This window comes from Camelus bactrianus, chromosome 16, assembly GCF_048773025.1.
Source record: "Camelus bactrianus isolate YW-2024 breed Bactrian camel chromosome 16, ASM4877302v1, whole genome shotgun sequence".
Lineage (NCBI taxonomy): Eukaryota > Metazoa > Chordata > Mammalia > Artiodactyla > Camelidae > Camelus > Camelus bactrianus.
In genome coordinates this window covers 33,237,021-33,262,246 of record NC_133554.1, presented here as the reverse complement: position 1 = coordinate 33,262,246, position 25,226 = coordinate 33,237,021, and the positions used below count along the sequence as shown (strand labels likewise).

The following is a 25,226-nucleotide window of genomic DNA, read 5'->3' as shown; positions in this document are numbered from 1 at the left end:
AGCTCTGCTCTCAGGCACAGAGTAATTCTGAAGACAGCTCTATCTTTTATAACAGGAGTTGTTCTTCACCAAAACTGGGTGGAGGATATTCGTGATCAGGTGGGAGCTGCAGGTCTGGCTTTCAGGGGCCTGGACCACTCAGTTCCGAGCAGCAACAGAGAGCAGCCCAGTGTCTGTGGGCACGGGGACGGGTGGGAAGCCACTCCGTGAATTTCCTGCCTCCCCCAGACCCATGGGGTGGTGAGAAGAAGAGGAAGAGAAACTTCTGGGTGGCCACCTCTCTTCCTGATTGGACCATTCAGTACACACACAGGAGCGGGGATGGGGATGGGGCTGAGGTGCACATCTGAGGAGCTTGTGACAGCTGCCAGTGACACAGAGTCAGCCCACAGAGCGGAGGACCCGGAATTATAGACCGGAGTCCTGGGGCCCTACCTTTCCTCCATTCCCAGCCCTTGTTCCCCAGTGTGGGTGGGCAGGAGTGTATGGCCGTTTGGAGCTCTTACCCAAAGAGCAGAATAAGCCACTGGGAGCAAGCCTTCCGAAACTTCTAGAAATCTTCATATGTCACATAGAGACTGTGAGCAATACAGACTCTTCCGTGAGCAGGAATGCGTCCCCTCCCTCCTCCGGCCTGTCTCCCCTCCTCCCACTTCAGGATCCTGAATGCATCGCTCCTTTCCCCTCCCTCCCTCCCAGCCGGGCCCTTTGGACTGTCTCCTTCCATCTGCTCTCTGGGATGCCCAGTGCATGTGAGGGGGCACACGGACACCAGATGGAGGGGAAACCAAGGGCAAACCCCCCACCCTGTGCTTCTCAGGAAGATAAGACTGAAATAAAAGCTAGTTAAATTGGAGGGGCTTCCGCTTTCTCCTTTCTTCACCGTGGCTCTGGTTCCGACCGTCTCTTCCTTTGCTCATCGTGGTAGCCAGGGCCCCAAGGTGGGCGTGGGTGGCTTCCCGGAGGGGGCATTTTGCCTCACTCCCTGCTTCCACCCTGGCCAGCCAGCCCCAGCTGCCGTCTTGCCGTCACAGGTCAACCACTCTCCGAGCTTCTCCACTGACTCCTGGTTGGATAAAGAGGTAAAGGACAGTCTGCTGTATGACACGTTGGTCCTGATCAACCTGAGAAGCTGTGACAAAAAGAAAGTCTTGGAGGAGGAGAGGCAACGGGGGCGGTTCCTGCAGCAGTGTCGTTCGCGGGAGACCAGGTACAGTAGTGGGTCAGTCCTAACAGAGGATAATCCGATTTGGAAATGAATTTATATTTGCAGGACATGGCAGTTGGACAAGTTTTACTGTGAAAATTCCTTGGTTCCTAGCAATAGATTTATTTATTGACATAAGTATATGTGATAGATGTGAGCTGATTAATATCACATGAAGATTCAGGGATTACCAACACAAAAAGTAAAACCATTCCTTTACCTTTACGAAAAGGAAGATTTGCCCATTTTCCCCATGTCACTGTGTTGGTGGGAGCCCTGCTCCCAGCTGGGTAGCATTTGCCTTTTAACAGGGGTCTTCCTCCGCAGGGCAATTGCCTCTGAAGACTTGGAGCCTGGTCCAGGAGATCCCTTTGTTGCATTTCAGATCCCACTGCGGCCCCTGCCCTCCTGCAGGGGCTGCAGTGATCCTTTGGGAGCCAGCCTGATCCTTTGGGACTGAGCTTCTGGAACTGGGGCAGTGGCATCTCTGTTTGGATGGCACTGTTTCTCAGCGCACTCTCATGGGCACCGTCTTCCCTGTACAGGGTGTGGAGGTGGTAGGTAGCATGAGGTGTTGTATGGTCCTGTTTTTGGAGCTAAGGAGACCAAGACTCCAAAAGGGGAACTACCTTGTACTGGTCACCTTGCGGGTAAGCGGCGAGTCTGGACCCAGAGCCCGGTGGATGGGCCGCCTGGGGTTCCAGGACACTGTCCATTAAACTCCTGAGAAGGAGACAGCTCAGGAGTGGCCAGGACCCTCCTCTGAATCAGTCTCCTCATCGTGACTTGGCCCTGGACGGCTCAGTGGCTCTTGATTTCCTTGCTGTAAAGGGGGCTTAAGGTTTCTCCCTCCCTGACCTCCCCTGGGGGCTGTGAGGAAGAATGAGATCATCACAGCTCATAAAAGCTCATTAAGCTCATCCAAGAAGCCCTCAAATTTAGCTAAACACTAGCTGCTGCTCTCCAGAGAAGGGTAACAGGGGCTGTGATTGGAAAGGTGGCGAAAGTCTGCCTTGTCAGGACCAAGCCAAGCAGGAGATGGAGTTTACTTGTAACGAGAGGTAATTTGGTGAGCTGTCAGGAAGACGGTTCTAACCAGCTCTTTATGCATTATGACACTGGCTGTCCCAGGAGGGCTAGAATCTCCTTTCAGGGAAACGTTCATGCATTTACTTGGGAAATGCTGACTGACCTCTGTTGTGTTCAAGGCCTCTGTCTGGCTCAAGACAACATCCCGCCCAGCCACGTCCTTTCCAAGTTTGGTCCCAAGAAAACCTAACTGCAGCCCTGTGTTCTGCTTCCCAACAGGATGGAGGAAGTCAAGGGTTTTCAGGCCGTGCGTCTAGAGAAAACTGAGAAGTATGAGATGGAAAACTGTGGAGGGTTCCGCCTGATTTATCCCAGTGTGAACTCACAGAAGTACGAGAAGTTTTTCCAGGACAACAATTCCCTCTTCCAGAACACTGTCACCTCCAGGGCTCGGGAGGTGTACGCGCGGTAGGAAGGCTCCTGGAGTGAGGGGCCAGGGCTCCGGGGGAAGGGGGAATTGTGCTGGACCTGCTGGGGAATTGTTAAGTAGATATGTGGATGTTTCTAGAAACTCACCCCTGAAACAGGCACCCCCACCCCACTCCAGAATGTCCAGCCCCTCAGAGCTGCCTCCTGGATTCATGTAGGTGTCAAATCTAAGGCATGGAAGGGACTCATCCCATCCAGTCCAGTCCCCACCTGCCACATCATTTTATGGGAGGGGAGGTCAGAGCAGAAAAGGGGTCATGTAGCAGATAATGACAGAAGAGGGACTGGAACCCAGACTCCCAGCTCATGTGACTGAGTTATTTCCATCCCATCATTGACCAGAGAGGCCCAGCATATGAAGGGGTTCACAGGAGCCCCTGACTTGAGCATCCTCCTCAGACCCTGTTCCCAGCACCTGCCAGCTGTGGGATCTGGCCTCCTGGGAAGTGAGGAGAGAGATGGGGTGTGGCAGAGCGGGGTGGAGGCCCCCACCACACATCTCTCCTTGGTGCTTGTCCCCGACTGGGAACAGTGTGGTGGAGGGAAGACTCTCTCCTCCGCCTCCTGCTCTGGGACCCTCAATCACTTGTGCACACTGGACACACTGGGGCAGGGGAGATGGAGCACTCCCCTCCTTTGCCCAGTCTTGTCCAGCCCTCAAGGAGAGTGTCCGCATTCACAGCCCGTCCCTAACCTGCATGACACTCATGTTCCTCAATGGGCAGGCAGCTGATCCAGGAGCTGAGGCTGAAACAGGAGAAGAAATCCTTCCAAACGAAAGAGAAGAAGGTAGAGATGCAGGGGGAATCAGCAGGCGAGCAAGGGAGAGGCAAGAGCATGCGGAGCTGGGGACAGAAACAACGGGAGAAATGCAAGACCGCCACCACTCACACCTTCAAACAGGTAAACGTGGATGGGAGGGGAGCACGCATGCCCAGCACCCTTCCCCAGCTGGGGCCAGTCCAGAGTGGGGTGCTGAGGAGACCACTCCTCAGAGCCCAGACACACTGAAGGAATGGGGCCACATGGAGGGCTGGGACACGGGAGGGGAGCCCGGAAGTTACAAGGAGCATGGCATCCTTCAGACAACCCCTCCATCCAGGCCAAGAAGACTCTCACTGGTCCATCCTTCTTCCTCCAGTAGGAGTAAAAGCAGCTGGGAGGCTGAGCACGATCCCCATGTAGGGAGTAGGCTCTGGACCAGCCGTACTCATGGTCCCCAACTCCAGTTTGGGTTGGATGCTCCCCTCCAGCAGGCCAGGGGCACAGCTGAGAGAGGAAGCCATAGGGAAAAGCTTTTGGGAGGCGGGACCTCAGAACATGACACGGGTGATGGAACACAGCTGGGTCCTTCCGGCCTGCTCTCTGCTCAAAGTGGGGACCAGCCCCCAGATGGGGGGCCAGTGTCCAGCTGTCCTATGATCTGAATCTTTGGAGTCCCCCTTCTCTGCCTACCTCTCTCTTCTGGCTCCGTGGAAGGATTCGGTTGACTTTTCAGTCTGTCTCCTTTTTCTCAAAGTCTTACTTGAAGGGACAGGATTGGGCCAGTTTCTTTTCTTTTCTTTTCTCTTTCCTTTTTCTTTTTAAAATAACTTTCTTAGGGTCACAAACCCTTTGAGAATCTGATAAAAGCTATAGAATCTCTTGCCATAAAGTATACAAAGATACAATTTAAAAACTGCCATTTTAAATGGTTTGAAGGTCCCATGAAGCCATCCAGGAGCCCTCTAGAGGTCCTTGAACCCCCAGGTTAAGAGCCCCCCATTGGAGAGACTTTGATTCTGAACGCTTCCCTCTCCTCGTCTCCTTTGCACCTTCCCTTGGGTGCAGATGAATCTGGAAGTGGACAGCGCTGGGTTCCCATGGGCTGTGTGTTTGGTTCCCTCCTTCCTAGTACGTCCAGCCATTGACATTGGTGTTCTGCGCACCTGATTTGCTCTCGAGTGTTAGAGATGCAAAGAAAAGTGAGCCAGACAGCAGCCTTGACCAAGAGGCCCCCAAGAAGGAGGCTGGCCCTGCTCCTGCTAGGCCTTACAGCTCAGTACCTGCCTTGAGGAATTCAAGCCTTCTTGACTGCTCCAGGCCGGAGCTCAATAAAGCCACCTCCGGAATCAAGGAAGCCAAGTCAGCCTCTGCGGTGGACACAATCGCCAGCCCTGTGGTGAGTGGAGCAGCCTGCCTCCCCCGAGGACCGAGCTTGGGAGGCAGCAGTAGGAGTCTTCTTTCTGGTCCCTTCTCTGCCCCTGACCTGCTGTGGGCCTTTGAGTAAGCACTTAACCTCTCTGGGCCTCAATTTTGCCACTTGTGGAGCCCAAGTTGTGGAATGGCATACCTTTAAATTACCATAAACTTGGTGGCTTGAAATACAAATTTATTCTTTCACAGTTCTGGAGGCTAGAGGTGGGCAGGGCTATGCTCCATAAAAAGTCTCTCTAGGAAGGATCTTTCTTTGCTTCTTGCTAGACTCCAGTGGGTGCTGGCAGTCCTTGGCATCCCTTGGCTTGTGGCAGCGTGACTCCAATCTCTGCCTCTGTCAGCACATGGACTTCTTCCTTGTGCTTCTCCTCTGCGTGTCTTCACACGGCTTTATAAGGACACCAGTCATTGGATTTAGCGCTCCCCCTAAACCGATGTGAGCATATTTTGTCTGGAGATCTACAAAGATCCTATTTCCAAATAAGGTCACGTTCTGAGGTTGTGGGTGTACATGAATTGTGGGTGGGGGGGCATTGCTGAACCCAGTACATCACCTAATCTGTGTTTCTCAAATTCCATTGACATACGGACACCTTTTTAAAAAATCTATTTTTTTTATTGAAGTATAGTCAATTTACAATGTTGTTTTAATTTCTGGTGCACAGCATAGTGATTCATTTATACATATATATATATTCCTTTTCATATTCTTTCTCATTATAGGCCATTACAAGGTATTGAATATAGTTCCCTGTGCTATATAGTAGGACCTTGTTGTTTAACGGACACCTTTTGAAGGAAAGGAAACTCTTTCAAATTCCAATTGTAGACTTACATTATTTTTATAAATATTTACAAGCATAAAACCAGATATGAAATCTTTATACCTATAGCTCTTATGGAACTATAAAACAAAAACAAATAAATAGCACCAATAAAATTTGCACAAAAATTTTAATTTGACAGTTGATTTTCTGTTTTTGTAGAAATGAAGTTGCCACGTGAACGTGGTACTGACAGCACAGATTTTTTTTGTATTCATCATACTTAGGCCCTCCTAAGTATGAACTATGTGATGATTCTATTGTAATTACTGGGAAATCTTCTGCATTGTCGGGCCTTTGCTTATTCCAAGTACAGAATAAAGTAGTGCAATGTTTTCCAAATTTCTAACCTCAGACCATAGTAGAAATCCACTTTATTTCACTGTCCATCACATACACACACAACTGGAAAAAAGTTTCTAAAACAATGCTTAGGCACGCTACATATAGTGACTCATTCTATTCTTTTAAAAATACCAGTTACAAACCACTGAATTAATTTCTTGACCTACTAGTAGGTTTGCAACCTGTAGTTTGATAAACACCTTTAAGCGTGTTTGCTTCGTCACATTTGGATTTGGCAATGGATTTTTTTGGATAGGACACCGAAAGCACAGGCAACAAATGCAAAAATGGACAAGTGGGACTACATCCAACTTAAACAATCGACAAAATGAAAAGGCAACCTGTGGAATGAGAGAAAATATTTGCAAACCATATATCTGATAAGGGGTTAATATCCAGAACAGGTAAAGAACTCTTACGACTCATGATAACAACAAAACCAAATAAGGCGATTGAAAAATGGGCAAAGGCTTAAATGGACATTTCTCCAAAGTGAAATTAGCCAGTCAGAAAAGGCAAATAGTGCGTGATTTCACCTGCATGAGGTATCTAGAGTAGTCAAAGTCTCAGGAACAAAAAGCAGGATGGCAGTTGCCAGGGGCTGTGAGGAGGCAAAAAAAGGGATGTTTAATGGGTGCAGAATTTCAATTTTGCAAGTTAAAAAGATTCTAGAGATCTGCTGCACAACAGTGTGCAGATGGTTAACACTATTTTACCGTGCACTTAAAAATGGTCAAGATGGTAAATTTTATGTTATGTGATTTTTTTTTACATAATAATAATAATTTAAAAAAGAGTAGAGAGTATGCTTTGCAGAATCTGTCTGCCTCTGTTTAGATCCTGGGATCTCCTTTTATTATATGTATGACTTCCATCTAGTCACTCTGATTGCCCTAAGCCTCAGTTTCCCCATCTGAGAAAACAATTTTCACAATGTTGGATTACTGTGAGGATTGAATGAAAGGATCCATGAAAATGCTTACTTAGAGGGGTGCTCAACACACAGGAGACAATAAGCATTAGCTATTATTTTGATATTACTGCTACTTATCAAGACTGCCCATGGTCTTTTCTCATTAATCTAAGAATTAAAGCAGTGCTTTAACTTAAGACTTAAAGCACTACAACTCAACTGTAAAGAGATTTTTTTTAAAAAAATAAGGCAGCAACTGTTAATTTTTTTTCCTTTTTTGGATTTCATGTGCATAGGTTTGATTTCATCAGAATCATTGGTTCAGGTTATTGTATCATACTTGATTCATTCAAGGCTTTGCCTGTTCTATTTCCTTGTCACTTTATCTCTATGGTCACCTCCCATTCTCTCATCCAGCACCTTTTGTTAGTATATTTCCTTGAAAAGAAGGGATTTTTTAAATGCATGCATTTAAAATTTATTTACATATGATTAGGTTATTCCCATTTGTTGTTTTTTCTTTACTGAGCCCTGCCTTTTATTTTCTTTTTGAAAGATTAAGTTTACATGCATTAAAATGCTCAAATCTTAACTGTACCATTCTGACAAATAAATACACCTGTGTAACTCATATCCCTATCATGATATAAAACTTTCTGATATTTCCCTGAAATTCCCTCCTGCCCTTTCCCAGGCAATTGCCCTCCTGCTCCCTGCATCCCTCCCTGAGGCATCCACTATCCTGACTTTGACTTTTTTCACCTTAGTTTTGCCTAGTCTAGAATTTCCTGTAAATGCAATAATATAGTATATATTCTTTTGTGTCTGACTTCTTTAATTCAGTATTATATCTATGAAATTATTCATGTTGTTGGGTATATCAGTAGTTTGTTCTTATTTATTGCTGAATTGTGCTCCATTGTACAAATAGAGTGCAGTTTGTTTTTCATTCTCCTGTTGATGGACTTTGGGGTTGTCCCCAGTTTTTATTCTTTTATTTCTATTGTGATTAATGTTCCTGTGAACATTGTGTACAAGATGTTTCATGGATATAGTTCTCATTTCTCTTGGATAGTTACCTAGGAGAAGGACTGCAGGTCAAAGGGTAGATCTATGTATAACTTTATAAGCAACTCCAAAGTCTTTATTTAAAGTGAATGTATCATTTGTACATTTCAGTCAACAATGAATGAGAGTTCCAATTGCCTCATGTTTGTCAACATTTGGTGTTATCTGTCTTTTAAATTTTAGCCACTTTAATGGCTATGTTGTGATTTTATGTAATGGCTATGTTTGTGGTTTTAATTTGCATTTCCCTGATGATTAAGCATGTCAAGTACTTTGTCAGTTGCTTATTGGTCATTCATATATGTTTCCTTGTGGAGAGTCTGTTCAAGTTTTTGCCTCCCTCCCTTTAAAAAACAGGATTATTTGTGTCTTTACCATTACGTTGTAGGAATTCTTTGTATGGTCTGGAAACTTGCCTATTTTTCTTAATAATGCCCTTTGATTAGTGAAAAATTGTCAATTTTGATGAAGTTTATCAATTTTTCTTTTATAGTCATTGCTTTCTATGTACTAAGAATTTTGTTAAAGTTTATTATTAAAAAAAATTTTTTAATGGAGGTACTGAGTTCAATCCCCAGTACCTCATGAATGTTAGGCAAAGATATTCTCCTAGGGTTTTCCTAAAAACTTCATAGCTTTAGCTTTATGTAGTGGTCCATGATCCATATCAAGTTGATTTTTGAGTACACTAAGTGATGGGCACCAGCGTTTTTTCTCCCCATATGCACGTCTAGTTACAACACTATTTATTGAAAGACTTTCCTTTCTCATTGAATTGCTTAGGTGCTTTATACATTCAAGTAAGGCTTTTTTGTTATTGATTCTTTAGGATTTTCATCAAAGAATTATGTCATCTTCTAATAAGAACAGTTTTACTTCCTTCTTTCTAATCTTTATGCCTTTTGTTTCTTTTTCTTGCCTTATTGCCTGTCTAGGATTTCTAGTACTATGTTGAATAGGAGTGGGGAGAGTAGACATCCTTGCCCTGCTTCCAGTCTTAAAGGGGAAATAGTCATTCATTTATTATTAAGTATGGCATTAACTGTAGCATTTTTGTAGATGTCCTTTATCAGGTTGAAAAGTTCACTTCTATTCCTGATTTACTGAGAGGTGTTTTATATCATGAATCAATATTAAATTTTGTCAAGTGCTTTTTGGGTATCAATTGATAGAATCATATATGTTTCTACTTTAGACTGTTAATATGATGGATTACACTGATTAATTTTTGAACTTGAACCAGTCTTATATTCCTGGAATAAACCCCACATAGCCATGGTGAATTGTTCTTTTTATATGTTGCTGAATTCAATTTGCTAATTTTTTTGAGAATTTTTATGCCTATATTCATAAGAGATACTGGTTTATAGTTTTTTCTTCTTTTACATTTTTTGGGGTCTGTCTTTAATATCAGGATAATGTTAACTCTATAAAAATAAATTGAGAAATATTTCCTCCTCTTCTGTTTTCTGGAAGACATTGTGTAAGATTATCAGTATTATTTAAATCTTCTGTTAGAGTTCTCCAGTGAAATGATGTTGGCCTGGAGATTTCTTTTTTGAAATATTTTAAACTATAAACTCAATGTATTTAATAATTATGTATTTTATTTTAGTGAGTTTTGGTGGTTTGTGGTTTTTGAGGTATTGGTCCATTTTATCTAAGTGGTTGGATTTATATGTGAAGAGTTGTTTATAGTAGTTCCCTATTATCCTTTTATTTTATTATTTAATTTTTTAACTTTTTCTTTATTGAGTTATAGTCATTTTGCAATGTTATGCTTATTATCCTTTTAATGTAGAGTTTGTAGTGATACCCTCTCTTTCATTCCTGATATTGGTAATTTGTTTATTCTTTTTTCTTTGTAAGTTTTGCTAGGAGTTTATCAGTTTACTGATCTTTTCAAAGATCTGGGTTTTGGTTTCATGGGCTTTTTTTCTTTTCTTTTCTTTTTTATTTCATTGACTTCTGCCCTTATTAATACTTATCTTCTGTTTGCTTTGGATTATTGTGCTTTTCTTTTCCTGGTTTCTTAAGAGGAAGCTTAGATTGTTGATTAATACCTTCTTTCCTAATATAAACATTTAATGCTATAAATTTCTTCCTAGGAGCCACAAAATTTGTATACCACAAATGTTGATATTATATTTTCTTTTAGTCCAAAATATTTTCTAATTTCACTTGAGATTTCCTTTATGACCCATGACTTATTTAGAAATGCATTGTTTAATTTTCAATTATTTGGAGATTTTCCTGTTACTGATTTCTGCTTTAATTCCATATGGTCAGAGAACATACTTTATATGATTTCAGTTCTTTTAAATATACTTAAGTTTATGTTATGATCCAGGATATGGTCTCTTTTGGAGAATGTTTTATGTGCACTTCAAAAGAATGTGTATTTTGTTGCTGTTGGGTAGTGGGTCAGTCAGATCTGTTTGGTTGATTTTGTTGCTCAGTTCTTCTATATCCTTGTTAATCTTCTGTGTACTAGCTTTATTAATTACTGAGAGATAAATGTTAAATCTCGAACTATAATTGTGAATTTGTCTATTTCTCCTCTCATTTCTGGCAGCTTTTTCTTCGTGTATTTTGAAAATTTGGCATTAGGTACATACACATTTAAGATTGTTACATCTTGGCAAAGTGACCCTTTTATCATTATGTGATGTCTCTCTCTCTCTTACTCCAGTTTCTTTGTTCTGAGGTCTACCTTATCTGATATTCATCGAGCCACTCCAGCTTTCTTTTGATTAGTGTTTGCCTCGTAGATCTTTTTCCATTGGTCCAGTTTCCATCGGATCCATCCCTTAGTCCAGTTCTTAAAGGTTTAGGTCAGCTGTTTAAGGACAGAGTTACAGATGGGCAGCTTATGTGAGAGCCCAGAAATTCATGGTTTACTTTATTGGGTCATTTTCTCAAGTTCCTTCCTCTCCACAAGCTCCCTGGTACTTTCTGGTTCCCTGGCCCCCCTTTTTGAGAGTTCTCACCTGAAAGCTGGGACTTTAGTTACCCTGCTCTGCTGTGACTTCATGTGACTCTACCTACTTCCAGGGCCAAGTGGCAGGAGGTCACAGAGGGAAAAAATATATTAGGAGATCATTCTACCCTCTTGGGACGACAGCTCCTCCACTGGGAGAGGAAGCTTTAGGTCCTTCCAGGTCCTGCTGTTGATTCTGTTGCTACTACTGCTGCCGCCACCTAAGATCACGGACGTGGGGGCACAGAGAGTGGAGAAAAGAAAAGAAAAAAAGATCTTTGAGCCAAAACTATAGGGCTTCTCTTAGAGCCTTCTCTGTCTGCTCTCCAGTACCCACTCCTGAGTTTTGAGTTGGCTTGAGTTCAGGTCAGGGGATACTGGAGGAAGAACAGTAAACTCACTGCTGACTTGCTGGTACTTTGAATTCTCATCTTCAGTCTGCCTGCTACTGTTTACTTTTCAGAATTGTCAGAGAGCTTCTCTATGCATGCATTCTGTGCAGGTTTTATAGGAACAGTCAGTGGGAGAGACAGGTGGCAATATGTTTAATCCATCTTAGCTAGAACCAGAACCAAACTGTTCCTTCTGGCCGTTTTAAATTTTCTTATCTTTTTGATATATGCACAATTCGTAGTGATATCCCATGGGTGATAAAAGTAATTTGTGTTTCCTCTTTCTTTATCTTGATCTTACTATAGGCTTATCAGTTTTACTTATGGAAGAACCAATTTTAGCCTTTGTTAATTTTCTCTGTGGTTTATTTTGCATTTCATGATGCCCCAGTGTTATCTTTATTACTTCTTTTTTTTCTGTTAGCTTTTAATTTAATTCAATCACTTTTTTCTAGCTTCTTAAAGTGGAAAGTTAGATTATTTATGTTAAGTCTTTCTTCCTTTCTAATATAAGTGTTTAGCACTATAAATTTCCCTGTAAACACTAGCTTTTCTGCCTACCACAAATTTTGATACATTGGATTTTTATTATCACTCAGTTTGAAATATTTTCTAATTTCCTTGTGATTTCATTTTTGTTCTGTGGGTGATCTAGAAGTATGTTGTTTAATTTTTTAATATCTAGGGGTTTTCTTGATATCTTACTGTTATCAGTTTCTAATTTAATTCTTTTGTGGTTAGTACAAATACTTCGTAAAATGTCAGTGTTTCAAAATTTACCAAGACTTGTTTTATGGCCCGGCAAATAATTTATCTTGATGAATGTTCCTCGTGCACTTGAACGTGTATCCTATGGTTGCTGAATATCGTGTTCTGTGTGTCAGTTACATCACGCTGGTTGGTAGTGTCACTCAGATTTTCCATTTCCAGACTGATTTGGTGTCTATTTCTTATATCAGTTACTGAGAAATGGATGTTAAAATCTTAACCCTAATTGTGGATTTGTTTATTTCTACCTTTCATTCTATTGGTTTTTGTTTCATGTATTTTAAAGCTCTTCTATTAGGTACACATTTATAATTTTGTCTTTTTGATGTAGTGACCCTTTTATCATCATGAAATGATAAAATCTTCTTTGTACCAGGTAATATTCCTTGCCCTAAAATCTGTGTTGTTTAATATTCATATAACTGCTCCAGCTGGTTATGATTAGTGTTTGCATGGTATTACATCTTTTTTAAAAAAAATCCCTTTAATTTCACCTCATTTTTCTCATTATATGTAAAAGATACCTCTTATACACAGACATAGGTGGGTCTTGCTTTCTTATCCAGCATGAGAACATCTGCCTTATAATTGGACTGTTTATTCCATTTTCGTTTAATATAATTATTAATGTGATTAAATTTAGGGCTGAAATTTTGTTTATTATCTATTCTTTTCTTCTATTTTTGCTTTTTTCCTGTGACTCTTCTTTTCTGCTTTCTTTTGGGTTAATTGAAAAGTGAATATTTATAAGAAAAGTGAATACTGTCTTTTTAGTTATAACTTTTTTGCCTTTTGGAGGGGAGTGTTCTATGGATTGCAATATTCATCTTCAGTTTGTCAGAATCTACTTGGAGGTAATGTGCTTAATTTTAAACATAGGAAACTTACCCCCTCTTTTATACTAACATACATTATTATTATTTATTGTAGTGCACATCTGTATGCTGGTGACGAATTTTATGTTTTTGTTTATCTGAAAATGTCTTTATTTAGCCTTCATTTAGAAGGAGATTTTTGTTGGACCTAGAATTCTGCATTATCATTTTTCTTGCAGCAGTTTAAAAATGTTTCATTATCTTCTGATCTTTTTCTTCTTTAATGAGAAGTCAGCTGTATTCGTATCATTGCCCCATGTATGGAATACATCGTTTTTCTCTGGCTGCTCTCTTTATCTCTGAATTTTAGCAATTTGAAGTGCAGTATGATGTGTCCGGATGCAGTTTTATTTGTATTTATCCTATTTAGGATTCTTGAGCTTATTGGTTTTGTAGATTGATGTCTTTCACAAATTTGAGGAGTTCCTGGCCATTAATTCTTCAAATATTTTTTCTGCCTTATTTTGTTCCTCTGTTTCACTTTCTGTTTCTATCACCACTCTAGGTACCTCATATAAATAGAATCACGCAATATTTGTACTTTTGTGTCTGGTTTATTTCACTTAGCATAATGTTTTCAAAGTTAATTCATGTCGTAGCCTGTATCAGAATTTTCTTCCTTTTTAAGGCTGAATAATATTCCATGTGTGTATATACCACATTTTGTTTATCCATTTCTTTGTTGGTGGATCGATGGGTTGTGTCCACCTTTTGACTATTGTGAATGATGTTGCTGGGAACATTGGTGTACATAGGTTTTTTTCTAAAGGGCTATCTAATAACTTATTTAGTATGTACCGCTAGGAGCAGAATTGCTAGATCACAGGATATTTGTCGTCTTATTTTACCAAGTATTTCTAGATGGTTCACCAGAATGGCTGGACCAGCCTACCGTCTCATCAGTAGTGCATGAGAGTCCCTGTATCTCCCACCAATGCTGACATCCAGCTTTCTAATTTTTGCCAGTCTAACAGCTATGAAATATTGCCTATTTCTCTGATTACCAGTCTCCAGTGTTTAAACACTCTCTCATGTTTAAAAACCTCCAGAGGAAGCTCTGTGGACACCCCCCACCATCTTCTGCCCTACTGTTTAACCAGTTGATGGTTAGGAAACTGTACTAACTAACTGAAATCTTTCTGGCTGCTCATGAACTCAGCTCTACATCTGTTTGTTTTAATCAAGAATGACATAGGAAAGGAGCACTTTGCTTTCCACAATCTCATTTTGGACTGTTTTTCTCTTCCAGCCTCTAACCGCAATAGAAACTTTCCCAGAATCCACCACCCAGGGCTCAGACTCTCCCAAGTCCCTGCTGAGTATGACCATGACCACCAGCTCTGAATGCAGTAGCCCAGAGATGGTTAGGGTGGCCTCCCTTAAATGCAAGCAGCAGTGGATACCTCGGTACCTCATCCAGGAGAAAATAGCAAAAATTTCTCTGCCTCAAAAATCCCAGAGCTTCTTGGGGAGTCTGAACCCCAGCTGGACTTTGCTGAAGAATGGCGTGAAGAAGCAGCTTCCCACATCAGGGATCTTCACCAAGGTTCAACCGAGGGAGGAGCTCTCCATGTCCCCAGCTCACTACAACCCAAAGCTGGTGCTGAGTGACCAGTCACGTGAGTGCCCGCGCGTTCAGGGATGTGCCAAGAGCTTTGGGGATGGAGTTACCCAAGGAACCAGACCTAATCTTGGGGACTGCCCAGTCTGAGAGAGGGTGCAGCCCTTGCTCTCAGGGAGACCCCAGTCTGATGGTGGAGACATAGTCCATATCCTTAGGGAGTCTCTAGTCTTACTGGTTAGACAAAAAATGAAAAAAAAAATAGAATACTATCTAAATACCCTCTTCAGCCTGTCCTAGTTCTCATTCAGATGAGCCCCATTCAGCCAGGCCTTTACAAGTTGAGGGTGTCCAGCACAATGGCTGAATCTGATTTCAGGCATTTCAGCCAGTTTTAAGCCAGGGGACCCAGAGGAGGTGGCCTTCACCAGGAATTTGTGCTGAGTCCAGAAGCACAGATTGCTGATGCTGATGACTTTGCCTTTCCAGAATACCTCTCCCTGCCCTGGGAGTGCTACTTGCGCAGCCGAAGCTCTGGCGAGAAGAGGCAGCTGCATGTGCCCTCCCTTCTCCTCCTGCAGAATCTTCAGGGCCACGATGTTTCCCAGAATGATCTGCTGGTGGTTGCAACTCCAGCCCGACTGGATCTGAGGCCTGGCAGAAGCCATGTAGGTGCTGTGAGAGACCCGTGTATACACAGTCGCTGCCTGATCTCTGGCCAGAAAGGATGTGAGAGGAACTAGGTGCGCCCACCTGTAGTCCCTTAACGTGTCTGGCACGTTGTCAGGCACTATATATTTCTATTTCTGGAATGTTGGGTTGGTAGGCAGACAGATGGATTGATAAAGATGTACAGGTAACTAGACAGTTCAGACTAACTTCCATCGAAATGTGACCCCCTTGCAATGACTTGCTATGACTGATCCAAGCACACTTTGCCTTGTCTTCCAAGATGGTGCTAAAATCGAGACCGTCACTAGTGCCAGTCCCAGAAGTAGGACTGTATCAACCAAGAGGGGCTGATTTCCACACCTTTTGTGCTGTGCCAGCCTGGCCCAGGTCCAGGTCACTTGGGCCCAAAGCTGGCCCTGGAGCAGAGTGTACTGATGGGACAGGGCAACAGGACAGTGGAGCCCGAGGAGATCTGGAAACAAAGGCCCTTAGGCTTTGACTCCAGTGTGTCAAAGGACCAAAGAGAGAGCAAACTCTAGTGCTCCCAAAGGAAGGTGGTGCGTACAAATTTAGGAGAACTCTACGGTAGAGTGGAGGCATCTGTGCTGCTCGGCTGCGGATAGAAGAAGGTGTTATATTTTAATCGTCTCCCTCACTCCCACCACCTAAAGTGGACCGTGACCAGAGTGACCTGTAGCTCCCACTGCAGAAGGGCTGGCGAGTGAACATCAGCCCATAGGCATCACTGTGGGTGCTCATAAAAATGCATATTCCAAGGCCTGCTCCCAGAAATCCTGATTTCATAGGTTCTACTGGGGGCCCAGGAATCTGCATTTTAAGAAGCTCCTCTGGAGGGGAGGGTATAGCTCAAGTGGTAGAGCGCATGCTTAGCGCACAGGAGGTCCTGGATTCAATCCCCAGTACATCTTCTAAAAATAAATAAATAAAACTAATTACCACCACCATCCCCCACTATAAAATAAAATAAAATAAGCTCCTCTAGGTGATCCTGATGGTCCTCTCACCACCGTCAGAGAAAAAGTGGGCCTGGTGTTTCCCAAACGTCCCTGATGGTACGAATCATATGGGGGCCCTTGTTAAGCCTAGGGCTTTCCAGGCCACACCTCTGGAAATCCCAACACAAGGGATTTGGGAGGGGCCGTTGGGAATTTGCCTTTGGAGGAAGTATCTCAGGGGGAGTGAAGACTGTCCTACCTTAGACCCAGGCCTGGGCAGAGGAACCTGTGCCGGCCAGCCTGATGCGTGGGCCTGTTAGAGGAACAAAGCTCCCCAGTCCTCATGGGGCTCAAACTCACCCCCACTGTCTGTGGTTCATAATTGTCCAGAATTTTAAGTTTTTTATGCTCCTACTTTTAGAAAGGGGGGTGATGTAGCAGATTACAGTAGAAACTTTTGTTCAGCATGACTATTAAATGAAGTTACAATGATCAGAAGCCACACAGAGAAAGGGAGGAGATAACGATATTCAAAGGGTGTGATGATTCCCACATGGATTGTTGAATCTGGCTCTGGACTTCTTAGCAGAAAAGGCCAAACATAACATTCTGTTTTGGACTTTTTTTTGTCTCCCCAGTCACACTAGAGACTCTCTAAGGACATGGACTATGTCTCCACCATCAGACTGGGGTCTCCCTGAGGGCAAGGGCTGCACCCCCTCTCAGACTGGGCAGTCCCCAAGATTAGGTCTGGTTCCTTGGGTAACTCCATCCCCAAAGCTCTTGGCACATCCCTGAACGCGTGGGCACTCACGTGACTGGTCACTCAGCACCAGCTTCGGCTTGTAGTGAGCTGGGGACATGGCTGAACCTTGGTGAAGAGCCCTGACGTGGGAAGCTGCTTCTTCACGCCATTTTTTAGCAAAGTCCAGCTTGGGGTTCCGACTCCCCAAGAAGCTCTGGGATTTTGGGGGCAGAGAAATGTTTGCTATTTTCTCCTAAATGAGTAAAGATAAATTTACTCATCTAGTAAATAGATAGTTCTTTACAAGAGACTTCTTTCCCTGCCTCTGATTTCTTAAGAGCAGCCTGTCATGTGGTCACTTGTCTGTTATAGACTTTTACTACCATAGTGGACAGTGGCTGAAGGTACTCACATGTTTTTTAATGACTAATGATAAAAGTTACCCTTTTTGGTAGCGTACTTACACAGGCACCAGCACTCCTCTGAATATATTTTTTATCTAATTTAATTCCAATCACAACTATATACTCTAGAAAAGAAAAAAACTGGCTCAGAGAGCATTTAACATTGGCTCATTTAACTGGCTCAGAGGGTTTAACATTCAAACGGGACCACAGCTGTTAAGTGGCAAAGCAAGGATTTGAGTCAGATGTTTCTATTCGCAGGCCTCAGACTCTTAAAGCCACAATATCTTTCCTTCAAATGGCATTTTTAATATTAGTCTTCAGTTAAAGCCAAGGAGATAATAAATGGCTCTTTAGTGAAGGCATTTCTGCAGGGAACAGAGTTGGCCCAAGCCAAGCAGGGCTTCCTTGAATACCATGTGGAGTCTCCAGGTCTCAGAGCTGGTCCTCTGCTTTTAGGTCAAATGATGGCTTCTAAAAATTCCCAACTAATCAGACCACAGAGGACTGACACATACAAGGCAAACTAGCAAAAGTCTAATTACATAAAGCAGAATGCCTGTCTATCAACACATTGATTTACAAATGGAGTAGGATGTGGTGTGAGAATAGGACTTCTGCATAATAAATGATGGCTGAGTGAAAGAAGGAGAGAGCCGAGTAGAAGTCCAAATTATGGATCAAGGGCTCTCTTGGCAGGTGTCATGATGCCTTCCACACATCGAGTTTACGTGCCACATCTCATGTGATCCTGAGGTCAATGCTGTGAGGCAAGGCAGACATTATTACGTTATTTTCACGTTGAAGATGAAGAGAATCAAGGTTTGGGGATATTCGATGATTTGTCTAACCTCATACAAGTGATGGGTTCCAGAGAAAATAGCCCCTGATATTTCTGTCTTTTTACCATCCTTCCATCGACTTAGATCCCATCATGACCCACGTGAGGAATGGAGCCCTGACAAATTCCTCTATGTTTCTGCTTAAATCACTATAATCTCATCATCATTCCTCTGGAGCTACTTTCACAGTGGGTGGGCCCCTGAGCCCAGGGTTTCAGATCTATCAGCAGTTGAGTTTTAGGGGATAAACAGCCCAATTTGTAGGATCTTAAGGATGATTAAAAGCTGGCTAAAGTAGGGTACCTGGCACCCTACTGAATAAACGGCAGCTGCCAAGATGATGGTGATGGTGATGGTGATGGTGATGATTTTGTGCTGATGGTGTTCAGCCCGGCTCCTCCGGATGGACCGGGATGCACTTGCTTTTGTTGTACTACAAGCTTTGCCTACATCATCTCAGTCCTTGGAGCAACTCTTTGTGTTAAGTACTATTGTCATTCTCTCTCTCTCTCTCTTTTTTTTTTTCAAATGAGGAAGCCAAGGTTTAGAGAAGTTAAGTAACTTGCCCAAAGGCACACAGGCAGCAAGAGCTCCTGAGCCTGCGCTCTTAGCCACTTACCGCTCGTCTCTGGCCAGCATCTTGGCGGCTCTTAAATGATCCGTATCAAATGTTTGGGGCTGTGAGGATGCAGGAAGATGAATGTTGTGTAGATAAAAAAGAGTTTCTGTGGATGTGAATCACCTAAGTGCCTCCTCAGCTACTGGAAAGGGATGGTGATGATGAGTTAATTGACTTGACTATTCTAGAAGCTATTTTATTTATTTATTTATTTAGTTATTTATTTAGTTATTTATTTATTTATTTAGTTAGTTAGTTAGTTAGTTAGTTAGTTAGTTAGTTATAGTGGGGAGGTCATTAGGTTTATCTATTTATTTCTTTTGGTGGAGGTACCAGGGATTGAACCCAGGACCTCATGCACGCTAGGCATGTACTCTACCACTGAGCTATACCCTCCCTTTTTAATTTTTTTTTTTCAGGTGAGAACTAGAAGCTATTTTAAAGGAAAATCAAAGAAAAATCCTTTTTTTCCTTTCCAGAATCAGACCGGATCTCTGCCATTTTGTCCCTTTCCTCCGCTTACCCCCAAGAAATGATTTGTCTCTTCTTAGAGTGTCTCTGATGCCCATGGAAGCAGCTGAAAGTTTAATTTCCTCATCTGGACATCCTGGTCTTCTGACTACCTCCCATGAGCACCACTGAGGCTAGGAACCTTGCCTTTCATGCCCTCCCAGTTAGCTTACAGTGCTGTAGGACCATGACCTCTGGGAGTCACTGGTGCTGCCCCAGGACACACCCCAGCGGCCCCTCCAGCTGCACTTCTATGGGTACATCACATGGCACTGTCGTCCAGAACACTCCCAGGGACAGAGCAACCTGAAGGGAGGAGTGTTTCAGAGAAGGACTCACAACTTGCAGGAGTCCAAAGGCCTCAGAGCACCGATAGGCCTGTATCAGCCAGCCTTCAACTCCAGAGAGAAAAGACAGAGGAAGGGCTGGGCCTGATAGAGAACTCTGAGCCCTGAATAAAGGAGCTGGGGCAGTTGTAACTTCACCAGATGAAGACCAGACCTCCTCCCACCCCAGCAGCTCAGGGCCCAAATATCTGCCTGCTTCCTCCCTTACCAGCCCAACTCAGCTTTGCCGGCAAAGACAGAGGTGAGGTGAGAGTACCCAGCCTGCAAGTATTTCTCCTGTTGACCTGCTGAAATGATGCATCCTCCCCTAAAGTGTGCATTAATAAAATAAATTGCCATGACCCATGCCAGGATGAGAAGCCTGACCCAGAGTGAGGGTGGGGAGGGGAGGTGGGAGAGAGAGTTCTCCTGAGCACCCCTCATTAAGAGAGCTCCACATGTATCTGGAGTGTTTGAAGAATTTCTTTGGACCAATGGTCTTCAGTAAGGCCTGCCCTCCTTGCTGGGAGCCGGCAGTTCAAGGTGGCCCTTCTGGGGGCACTGTGGCTGCCACATCTCTGCCCAGCACAGGGCTCACTTTGGCTGCAAGTTCATTCACTACCCTCTTCAGGAATGTGATCCAAGATTTTTGCCTCAATCGCTCTCCCTCAGATCCCCAGAATGAGCTTGGAGGAGAAGGATGGAGCAGAGGAGGAAGAAGGGTGAGGTCTGACGTCAAGCATCTGCTTTACAGTGTTGACTCCCTTGGCTTGATGGATTCCCAATGAAATGAATTTCTGGCCTCAAGGATGTCAGGGGATTCTGAGATGCTTGAAGTCTATATTACCCTTCAGGCAAAAGACTTTAATTATCCAAGGTACTGAGTAGAGAAGTTAGACTCTAGCCATTTGTGTCCGGCTGTGAAACACAAGCACAGACACACCTCTATCCCCACCTAGGCTGGTTTCAAGGACTTCTGGTAGAAGGTTCTTTTTAGAAAGTCAATGCCCAACTAAACGGCAGAAGGGAGCCCTTGTTACCACTAGGCAGACCAGTAAAATCTTACCTGTCACCTCAACCCCCCTTTCACTGGCCCTTTCCCATGCCATTCAGAGGGCTCAAAATAGACTGACCCAAGGCCACTTTTCCCATTGTCACTATCAGAGTGCGATAGATCATAACCTGGCCCAGACAGAAGATTTTAAGATTTGCTGAAATGGGGCTTCCTAGAAGTGCTACATCTCTCCCTTTTTCTCCCTAGTCACCAGCCACCTGTCAAGGTTCCTGAGCTGATAAAAAGGAAGTCTCTTAATAAGGTGAAATTGGAATTGTTTGTCTTCCTAAGGGACAGTTTTGTGCCAGCACCTTTAATCCTAAAGACAGGGTCAGCTTCATGGGCATTCGATCTGTGCAGTCACACAGGGCTCCACACTTAGAAGAGCCCTGCACTTGGTTTAATGGTCTGTTGTTACCATCTTGAAATTCTGAATAATGTTTAAATAAAGAGCCCTGTATTTCCACTTTGCACTGGACCCACCAAACTATGTAGCTGGTCCTGCCTAGAGATTGTATTGGCTCTAGGTTATCCAATGAGAAGGCAAAATAGTAGGCTGCCTTCCTTAGCCCCACCCACCCCCTGCCTGGTCACCCACGGGGCTATGCAGAGCAACTGTCTGGCAGGATGCTCATGGGGGACAAAAAATGCTTGTGGCAATCCTTGCCCCCATGGAGTGTGCAGCAGAGTAAGACAGGTCTGTGGAGAACTAGCCTGAGTTAAGTGACACTGAAAAAGAGTGTCAGTGGATGCAAAGGAAATGCCTTCACATCCAGCTGGGAGGATCACTTCTGCTTCATTAAAGGAAGTGATTTTGAGGCAGGAAAAGATAAGGATTTTTTTTTAATTGAAAAAGTTTAATGTAAAAAGTTGCAGATTTCAATGATGACTTATTTGCCTTTGTATGAAATTTTATATAAAAATTTAGGTTCAAAATCTCTTTCCTCTAAAAAAAACTATCTGTTGAAATATAGTTGTCATACAACATTGTATCAGTTTCAGGTGTACAACACAGTGGTTCAACATTTATACACATTATGAATTGATGACCGTAAGTGTAGTAACCATCTGTCACCATGCAAACTTATTACAATATTATTGACAATATACCCTATACTAGACATTTACATCCCTGTGATTTATTTCTTTTATAACTGGAAGTTTGTATCTTTTAATCCCCTTTACCTATTTTGTTCATTTCCTTCCCCACTGGTCCCCAACAGTTTGTTCTCTGTATCTGTGAGTCTGTTCAGTTTTGTTTTGTTTTTTTCATTTGTTTTGTTTTTTTCATTTGTTTTGTTTTTTAGTCTACATGTAAGTGAAATCATATCATAGTTGTCTTTCTCTGTCTGACTTACTTCACTTAGCATAACACCCTCTGGATCTATCCATGTTGTCGCAAATGGTAAGATTTCACTCTTTTTTATGTCTTAGTAATATTCTATTGTGTGTGTAGTATATATATGTATATATACTACATCGTCTTCATCCATTTATCTATTGACAGTTTCTTCCATAACTTGGCTATTGTAAATAATGCTGCAGTGAACATAGGGGTGCATATCTTTTCTAATTAATGTTTTCCTTTTCTTTGGATAAATACCCAGGAGTGGAATTGCTGGATCATGTGGTGTTCTATTTTAATTTTTTGAGGGACCTCTATACTGTTTTCCATAGTAACTGCGCCAATTTATGTTCCCACCAAAAGTGCACAAGGATTCCCTTTTCCCCCCATCCTCACTAACACTTGTTATTTGTCATCTCTTTGATGGTAGTCATTCTGTCAGGTGTGAGCTGATCTGTCATTGTGGTTTTGATTTGCATTTCCCTGATGATTAGTGATAAAGAGCATTTTTTCATGTGTCTGTTGACCATCTATATGTCTTTTTTTTAGAAAAATGTCTATTCAGCCCTCTGTCCATTTTTTAATTGGATCATTTGGGTTTTTTGTTGTTGTTGTCTTTTTTTTTTTTTTTTTTTTTGCTATTGAGTTGTGTGAGTTCTTTCTATATCTTGGATAGTCACCCTTTTTATTGAATATGTCATTTGTAAATATCTTCTCCTAATAAATAGGATTTTTAAAAGTGTATATGAAATATGGGACTGCGTTATAAAGCCCTGGAGAAAAATAAAAACAACCCTGAAAATGATCGAGGTCTAGTCCAATTTGTCTGGATCAGAAAGGAAAACTGGGAGATGACAATGAAAATCTAGTTTAAAGGAACATATTGGAGACCCAGGTGCTCTTTGAGTATATCACCATTACTTCACTCCTCATGATGGTGAACTTGTTTACATGGCTGTCTCTCTACTGGACTGTATCATGTCTGTATTTCTTTGTATCCCCTGCTTTCAGCCTGGTGCTTAGGACATAATAGGGATTCAGTAAATAGTTGCTGAAAGAATTAATATTGTGGAGAGTCTAAAATGTTTCCCTGGGATGTGTTTACCTAATTCAGTGGGCAGTGGGAAACCACTGAAGGTTTTTGAATGAGAGAGAGAGTTTATTTAGTTGGAAAGGTGAATCTGGTAGTAGATGGTAGAATGGATGATTGTAGGAGAGAGATGGAAACTGGGAGAGAGGTTGGGAGACTCATATAGTGGCCCAGGTTTCAAGCCCTTGCAGCCCCTGTGAGGATGGCTGACTGTGGGGAAGAAAGGAAGGAGACAGGTGAGAAGAACATTATAGACCTGGGACATAGCAGCTGAATGAATGGAGCGAAGAAAGGGGAACAAAAAAGACAGCGTCAAAAGAACTGAGTCCCTGAGGGTGGCTATACCTCAGTGGTAGATTATATGCTTAGCATGCATGAGTTCCTGGGTTCAATTCCCAGTACCTCCACTAAAAATAATAAACAAACAAACAAACAAACCTAATTACCTCCCCACTCCCCAAAAAAGAACTGAGTCCCCTGGAAGAAAATAGGAACCTTGGGAAAAGGAGCTGCTTTGGGGGACAGGGGGTTCAGGGTATTTGTGTTGTAAGGCAGCTGGATGAGTTCCTGTCTCCTGGTGGATTTAAAAGAGCAGCACTGAAGGAAATGTTTCCGAATGCAAAAAAAATGATTTCCTGAAGGCAAAGTTGTTAAATGTAGTCATCTTGGACTGGGCAGATTCTCCAGGCTGAGAATGATCTGGATAGTTTAAAAGACATGTGTGTCCCCACCACCCCACCGATGTAATTAGTCAGTCTCGGGGTAGGGTGTGCAGGGGTGTTGACCTGGATTCAGAAAGCTCCCTCTGTGGGTTTTGATGCAGAGCCATGTACGGGAGCCACTTATCTGGCTCACCCTAGCCTACCTCAAACAGGCCGGGCACCTCTCCCTTTTTTGAGGGCGATTTCTGATTCCAGTTTTCCTTCCACCCTGGCAGGGAGTGTAAGGGAGGCAGATTGGCAGCTGTTCCGAGCTGCGCCCTCCCCCACCCATACGGGATGATTACATGAGCTGAATGTAATCATTCACAACCCTTGTCTTTACAGCTGGCATGTCACTTAGCTTAATTACAGCACACAGTGGCATTTCAGCTCAAGGAATCTAAAAAAGCAATAAAATGGGTTTTGCAAATTGTCAGGAAGGCAATGAAGACCTTGAAGCTGCAATTTACTAAGCATTGCTTTCAATTATTTTGCATTCTCCAGGCATGACCCTAAGTTATTAACCAGCAGTCTGCGAAAGCCAATTGGGCAGTATGTCTTGTGGAGGGTACTTCATGTCCCCCGAGAGCACACTGTGTGCTGGGGAGGTGGTGAGAGGCTCCAGGAGCTGCTCTGAGGTGGGAGGGGATTGTTCTGAGCATGTGTGTCCTGTTGGCACCTGTTCATTTGGCTTCTGCCATGACTCTCCCTAACCGTGGGCCCTGATTGGTCTAGGATGGCCTTTGGCAAGGCCCCCCTTTCTCTTTACTCCTGAACATCTACTGTCCCCAAAAAGCATGAGGAAAGAAATGTGGGAAAGCAAAACCTAGGATTTAATTAAAAAATCTAGAACTGGCACCTGGTGTCTCCATCTCTCTGGCTGATTTCTTTTCCTGGCTTATTTCCTGGTTCCTCCTAATTCTTGAGTAGGCAGTTCTTGGTCAGCCATTAAAGTGAAAGACTGTGGTGTCCCTCCACCACCCTGCTTGTCCAAACCTAGAAGTCTTAGGAATGATAAGAAAAAGGGGCCCCAACCATCTGAGAAAGGGGTGGGAGCAGCAGGATGTCCTTGCAGGCAGCACTGAGATCCTCTTGCTGTGAGCAACATTGGTCAGCATGATTATTGGGAGCAGAATGCCAGCTGCCTCAGCAGTCATGCCAGGCAGGAGAATAAACACCGAAATCCTGTTGGCAAACCCAGCAGGGCCATCACTACGTGGCCAAAGCAAACAGGGGCTGAGGCAAGCAGTAGTGGACTCTCACTTCCCCTTGGATCTGGCAGAGGGTGAGATTCCGCCAGCTAAGCCCATGTGTC

At 43.1% G+C, this 25,226-nt stretch overlaps 1 protein-coding gene across 5 annotated transcripts in view; it reads left to right on the top strand.

The window, feature by feature from the left end:
- The window catches only part of TTLL6 (tubulin tyrosine ligase like 6), a 34,273-nt gene extending 11,348 nt beyond the window's left edge, over positions 1-22,925 (top strand). For 2 of the 5 annotated variants that reach the window (XM_074342990.1, XM_074342989.1), the window contains 7 exons: positions 1,035-1,210; positions 2,516-2,704; positions 3,451-3,628; positions 4,620-4,886; positions 14,336-14,705; positions 15,137-15,390; positions 19,365-22,925. In XM_074342990.1, the coding sequence (XP_074199091.1) occupies positions 1,035-1,210; positions 2,516-2,704; positions 3,451-3,628; positions 4,620-4,886; positions 14,336-14,705; positions 15,137-15,390 (1,434 nt within the window). In that variant the 3' untranslated portion in view covers positions 19,365-22,925. The remainder of the gene's footprint in view (positions 1-1,034; positions 1,211-2,515; positions 2,705-3,450; positions 3,629-4,619; positions 4,887-14,335; positions 14,706-15,136; positions 15,391-19,364) is intronic. The other 3 variants (XM_074342992.1, XM_074342991.1, XM_074342993.1) reach the window with 3 other exon arrangements.
- The last annotated feature ends 2,301 nt before the right edge of the window (positions 22,926-25,226 follow it).